General features: G+C 46.3%; 1 protein-coding gene across 2 annotated transcripts in view; it reads left to right on the top strand.

Annotated features, from left to right (window-relative positions):
• Window positions 1–804: 804 nt before the first annotated feature.
• PDE8B (phosphodiesterase 8B) overlaps window positions 805–5,962 on the top strand; it is a 71,040-nt gene continuing 65,882 nt past the window's right edge. For both annotated transcript variants that reach the window (XM_042028888.1, XM_042028887.1), the window contains exon 1: window positions 805–1,175. In XM_042028888.1, the coding sequence (XP_041884822.1) occupies window positions 864–1,175 (312 nt within the window). In that variant the 5' untranslated portion in view covers window positions 805–863. The remainder of the gene's footprint in view (window positions 1,176–5,962) is intronic.

Genomic DNA, 5,962 nt, shown 5'->3' with positions numbered 1-5,962 from the left:
AAACCTCCATGTTTAGCTTTACACCTCCTACATAGTTTCACTGAGGTCAATGAAACTATTCACTGTGGAAAGCTAAGAAGGTGTGTAAATCTCTGTAGCATTAAACATTTTTCTTGATTATCTCCCCAGGGACTGGAAGCATGGATTGGCAGCTATCAGACACCTAGGGTAAAATGGCAACTTGTGTCATTGAATGCTGGCTTAATTGAAAAACAGCATTAAGAATTGTGAAACAATTCTGGCCTTTTTTCCTTAACTTGCAGTGAGTGCTATGTGGCTCTGAACTGCTCCCTTCAGTACCTCCAAACAGCTGAGATTTGCTCACCCATGGCTAGGGCACATTTTGACTGTCAAAATAAGTGTTTGTAACTTCTTTCTTTTAAAGTATTTAGCATAACTGAGGTTGCAGGGGAGGTGTGTGTGTGTGTAATGTTATCCATACGGGAGGCTTGAAAGCAGACCCTCTGCCTAGGTCGCGAGGGGGCTGCACCACCGGTGATGATCCTTCTCAACCTTCTTCTCATCCTTGTCCTCATCCTCCTCCCCCCACCCCAGGTGGACACAGCCCGGTGGTCGCAGGCGCTTCGTAAGACGCTGCCGAGGAGGGGAAGGGGCTTGGCGGGTCTGGGGACCCCGGAGGCAGCGCGGGGAGCGGGCGGGGGTGACGGGGAGGCGCCGCAGGGGCGGGAGTGGCCGGGGCAGTGCCAGCGGCGGGGGGAGGCGCCGGTGCCGGCGGCGCGGGGTGCGCGGCGCAGGGGCGGCGGCCCCGCAGCCCGGGCGGGCGGGCGGCAGGTGGGAGCGGAGCCGAGCCGAGCCGAGCCGAGCGGCGGTGCAGCGGGGCGGGGTGGCTGGGAAGGGAAGGGATGGGCTGCGCACCCAGCATCCACGTCTCTCATAGCGGTGTGATATACTGCCGGGACTCGGAGGAGTCCAACTCCCCCCACCAGACCACCACGATCTCGCAGGGCACCACCACCCTGCACGGCCTCTTCGTTAAGACAGACGCGGCCGACTCCATCCCCTCCGTCCTCGCCTACCAGAGCCGGCAGCCGCCGCCCTCCGCCGGCCCCCGCCGCAAGGAGCGCAGGGAGTCCGGCGGCGCCTCCGCCCGGTCCAGGACGCCCCACTGCTGCAGCGTTGAGGCGGAGACCCAGACCAGCAGCTCCAGCCCCAAGGTAAGCGTCGCCGCTCCGGAGGGGTCTCCGGCGGTGCTGATGCTGGTCCCTGCCGGCCGCGGCAGAAGGAGGACGGTGCACGGAGCCAGCGCCTCCCCCGCCGGAGGATGCTCGGCGGGCGGGATGCAGCTGGCAGGAGCGGTGCCCTAGTGCCCACTGACTCACCGCAGCTGCGGCGGCCGGGCCGGGCCGGGCTGGCACTGCTGCGGGGGGGCCGCCTCGCCTGGAGCTCGCCGCGGGGGGAGCAGAAGCCGCCGGGCCCCTCGGGCTCTCTCCGCCTCTCTCCGCCCGGAGCCCACAGCCTTGGTGCTGCTCCGGGGCGCCCTGTGCTGGGATCGATCACGCACGCCCAGCGAGCGGCGAAGGGGTTTGTTTCGAGCTCTGTGACTGATGGCAGAGAGTGGGCGCCTCTGGGAGAGGCGGAATACGATCTTCCCCCCGAGTAATTCTCAACTGCAACAAGCCCCGTACTTAGTGCTGGCTTTACTTCATCCCTTTTTCTTCCCGCCGTATCTGGTTAAAATGAACTGTTGCTACTAGGCGTTGGTGTTCGGCTGAGAACCGAACCACTGTGACCAGCACACGTATGCAGATGCACCTCGCTGGTGTAGGGCTGTGGAGATGTTCCTGGAGGGGCGGGCGGGGGCTGTGTCTGTAGGGTATCTTGAAGGCTTGGGTCCCCCTCTCAGTGCTTAAGGCAGGCACTGCCGCAACCCGTCTGTCAACCTCTTCACTTAAGTTTAGCACTTGAAAAGAGATGATTGCGCTGAATTTTTTTTCCATGATGTTTGTTGGGGTTTTTTTTTAATATCAGAGTAGGTTTTTCATTAACTTCCCTGAAAGCCTTTTAGGAATTAAATTATGCTTTGTTGCCCTCTTCCAAAATTTATTAATATAAAAAGAAAAAAAGGTGTCATGATCCTAGCTGCAACTTAGGTTACTTTTCTGTTGTACTCATAAAGCAGGATATCATGTCACAAAGTAATCCTAGTATTTTGTTAGAATATCAGTAAGAAATTCCAAAGTTATAAATTATTCCCTAATAATTTAAAAATTCAGAAGTCATCTTAAGGAAAACATAAGTGGAAGAAATCACAGAAAAAACCCCAAAAGCCACCACAAGCCATTGTCAGTTTGTTAGTTCAAATGCTGAGAAACTTGTAGACTTGTCTGCAGTCACATTGACTGTTTTACTCATTCAGATGAAGAACCTGCATCATCAATGACTGGGACAAAATTCAAGCATGACTGGAGTAAAACATTTCTTATATTTTTTGGGTTTGTGGATTTTTTTTTTTTTTTTTTTTTTTTACATTTCAGAGTGCAATATTTAAGACAAAATATGATTTCTTTTTTAATGTAGAGGAGAGCAAAATGAAAACATTTTCACAGTTGTTTTGAGAGTAGAAAAAAATCAAAAGAATTGAAAAAAATTTTAGAGTGGTAACTCAGTTCTCAATAGTTGTTTATTATACATTATTACATTATGTGCTGTTACAAACAAATACATTTCCCAACTTCCTAGTTATTAAAACTGAATGTATTTCAGATGTTTTTGAACTTTCTGATTTGTATTGTAATATTACTGGTTCAACAAGGCCAAGTGCTGGGTCCTGCCCTTGGGTTACAACAACCACAGGCTGGGGCAGAGTGGCTGCAAAGCTGCCCACCGGAAAAGGACCTGGGGGTGCTGGTGACAGCGACTGAACGTGAACCAGGGTGTGCCCAGGTGGCCAAGAAGGCCAATGGCATCCTGCCCTGGATCAGCAATGGTGTGGCCAGGAGGACCAGGGATTGTCCTCCTTGTTTGGCACTGATGAGGTCACACCTTGAATCCTGTGTCCAGTTCTGGACCCCTCACTACAAGAAGGACACTGAGGTGCTGGAGCATGTCCAGAGAAGGGCAAGAGAGCTGGTGAAGGGTCTGGAGCACAAGTGAGGAGCAGCTGAGGGAGCTGGGGGTGTTAGCCTGGAGAAGAGGAGGCTCAGGGATGGCCTCACACTCTACAACTGCCTGAAAGGAGGCTATAGCCAGGTGGGGGTCGGCCTCTTCTCCCGGGCAACAAGTGGCAGGATGAGAGGAAACGGCCTCAAACTGCTCCATGGGAGGTTCAGGTGGGACATCAGGAAGAATTTCTTCACATAAAGGATTGTCAAGCATTGGAAGGTACTGCTTAAGAAAGTGATAAAGTCACTATCCCTGGAGTTGTTCAAGAAATGACTGGATGTGGCACTTAGTGCCATGGTCTAATTGACAAGGTGATGTTAGGTCATAGGCTGGACTTGATGATCTCAAAAGTCTTTTCCAAGCTAGTTAACTCTGTGATTCTGTGAAAAGATGTCCAAGATTGAATCCAATCTTTGATCAATCACCTCTGTATCAATGAGACCATGGCACAAAGTGCCACATCCAGTCTTGTCCAACCTAAATGATTCTGTGGTTCAGTGATTATTTTTGATAGCTTCACTTCTTTTCACAAATTATGAGAGTCTGGGATTTTTAAAGTTATTTATCAACTATTTCAATTATGTAGAGAAATATTTCCATTCTTATAAGAATTAAGATCTGTAAAATTTTTTAGATTTTTTTTTTAAGTTGAGGTAGAGCTGCCATTCTTACTGCCAGTCCTGTCATAATTTTGTACATCACCCTAAAGTATTGACTAAAACAGGGTTAGATTATTACAGAACTATCATAAAGGCAAAAGAGTATACTACACTTGACAGAGTATAAGAAGTGGTAAAGTGTGGAAACATGCTTTTCCAGTAGTACATGATAACAATATTTATTTCTACAAAAGTGAGGAAAAGCATTATTTATTTTGATACAGAAAGAGTGTCTAGCAATTCCACATGGTTTTAGCTGCTGTAGTGCTTAGTTGCATGTATTAGCTGTATTGGATATTCCGTACCATATGGCATCACACTCGGGGAAAGAAGGAGAAGGGGGGGACATTTGGAGTGATGGTGTTTGTCTTCCCAAGTAGCCACTGCACATGATGGGGCCCTGCTCTCCTGGGGATGGCTTTACACCTGCCTGCCCATGGGAAGTGGTGACTTAATTCCTTGTTTTGCTTTGCTCATGTGTGCACCTTTTACTTTAGCTACTGAAGTGACAAAATTAATGAGTTGTTTCACTTCTACTCTTCAGATTCTCTCCCCATCCTGCGGGTGATGGAGTGAGTGAGCAGCTGCCTGGGGCTTAGTTGCCATCTGGGGTTAAACCACCACAAAAATCTCATCTAAGTGTATTAGGGGACAAAACCAATATACTGGTCAAATGGCTGTTAGCACTATTATATATTAAAATAATCTTCCAGTTGTGTAACTGCTCAACCTGCTTAAACCATGTTTCTTGATGTGTCTTCATTTTGTGTTCTAAACTGTTCTTTAGCTGTTTACACAATCAAATATTGCACTATTTACATTTGACCCTGCCTTTTTACAATGTTTTAAAACTCATCCACACCATGGTATGAAACTAGCACTAAAAGTAATCAACCTGTAATAATTTCAACCCTATTCAGTTCAAATAAATAATAAAATAAAAACCAACCAACCAAAAAATTATCCCATGTCACTTAAAACATATGGCTCATCTAAACCTTACTTTCAAAATCAATTTGATCTGTATTCATTTGGCTTGAGGTCAGTGTTGCAATTTTTTTTTTGTTCTCTTTTCTTCTCCTTTCCTTAATGAAAAGTTCTGAACTGTCCAGAGCATTGAGATGTGTTGGTCCCATCCCACTCACACTGTTTATGAGTAACCATTCAGCAGTTTTGGTGGGTGTATGTGTGTTTATTTCAATCTTGAAAGCTTGGTAACAAGTACTGGCAGGTTGCCTGACAAAGATCTCAAGTGGACTTGTTAAGTATTAGAAGATGCCTCTGCACCCTGATTTGGAAAAGGACCCACAATTCCTGGTGCCCAGCCATACACTGTGCTATTAAGGTACTTGGGCAGAAGCACTCAATTGAAAAAACAGACACTCCTTCCCTTGTACCCTCCTTAACAAAGCCAAGCAGTATCATGAAAAGAAAGAGTAGTAATATCTCAAACCCTCCATCAGCTTTATATAAAGATACAAGGCATTTAGCTTCCATCACTGAAGCATAACAATGAGATGAGAAGGTGCTGATTGTATAATGGCTGCTTGACCCATTGCTCGGTTATTGCTGGTTCTGAAGTGCAACAGTACCAGCTGTTTAGCAAGAAGTAAACAGTTTTTTGGACACTTCCTTGGGGATTTGAAAAGGTAATAAAATGCTTACCTTATCTACTTTTACATCTTTTAATTATGGCCAAATCTTAAGCAGAAGTTGTGAATAGTTCTGCTTTTCTTGAATATCTTGAGACTTTAGCATTAACGAAACCTTACAACAACAGACAAGTTTCAAAGCTCATGTTGCTAAAATATTAGCTAGATGGAAAAAAGCCTCCAAACAATTTGCAGTCTTCCATTGATTGCTTTATTATATTTTTCTTCTTGAAATTACAAGAACAGCAGGTGTAATCATTTGGTTCTTCTTATGCTGTGTTCTTTGTGGAAGAGAAAGACCTGTTTATGAACCTCTCTTGAACAGTCACGATAGGAATAGGTTTTGACAGTTTTCAGGCTTTTATGTAGCAAAATAATTATTAGAAGCAAAGCTCAGAAATAAGAAAAAATATGGTGGGACAGTATGTCTTACCAGCATTGGTCTGTGTTATGTTCCAAGGTAGAAGTATTGGGACAGATCCTCCAAAATGTCAAGGACCTAGCTTTTAGAATTTCTGGGGGGGGGGG

Source organism: Corvus kubaryi, unplaced genomic scaffold, assembly GCF_017639235.1.
Source record: "Corvus kubaryi isolate FWS band 111438036 unplaced genomic scaffold, C.kubaryi_AGA036_p1.0 37308, whole genome shotgun sequence".
Taxonomy (NCBI): domain Eukaryota; kingdom Metazoa; phylum Chordata; class Aves; order Passeriformes; family Corvidae; genus Corvus; species Corvus kubaryi.
Note: the sequence above shows the minus strand (reverse complement) of the source record. Positions and strands in the feature narration are given on the sequence as shown.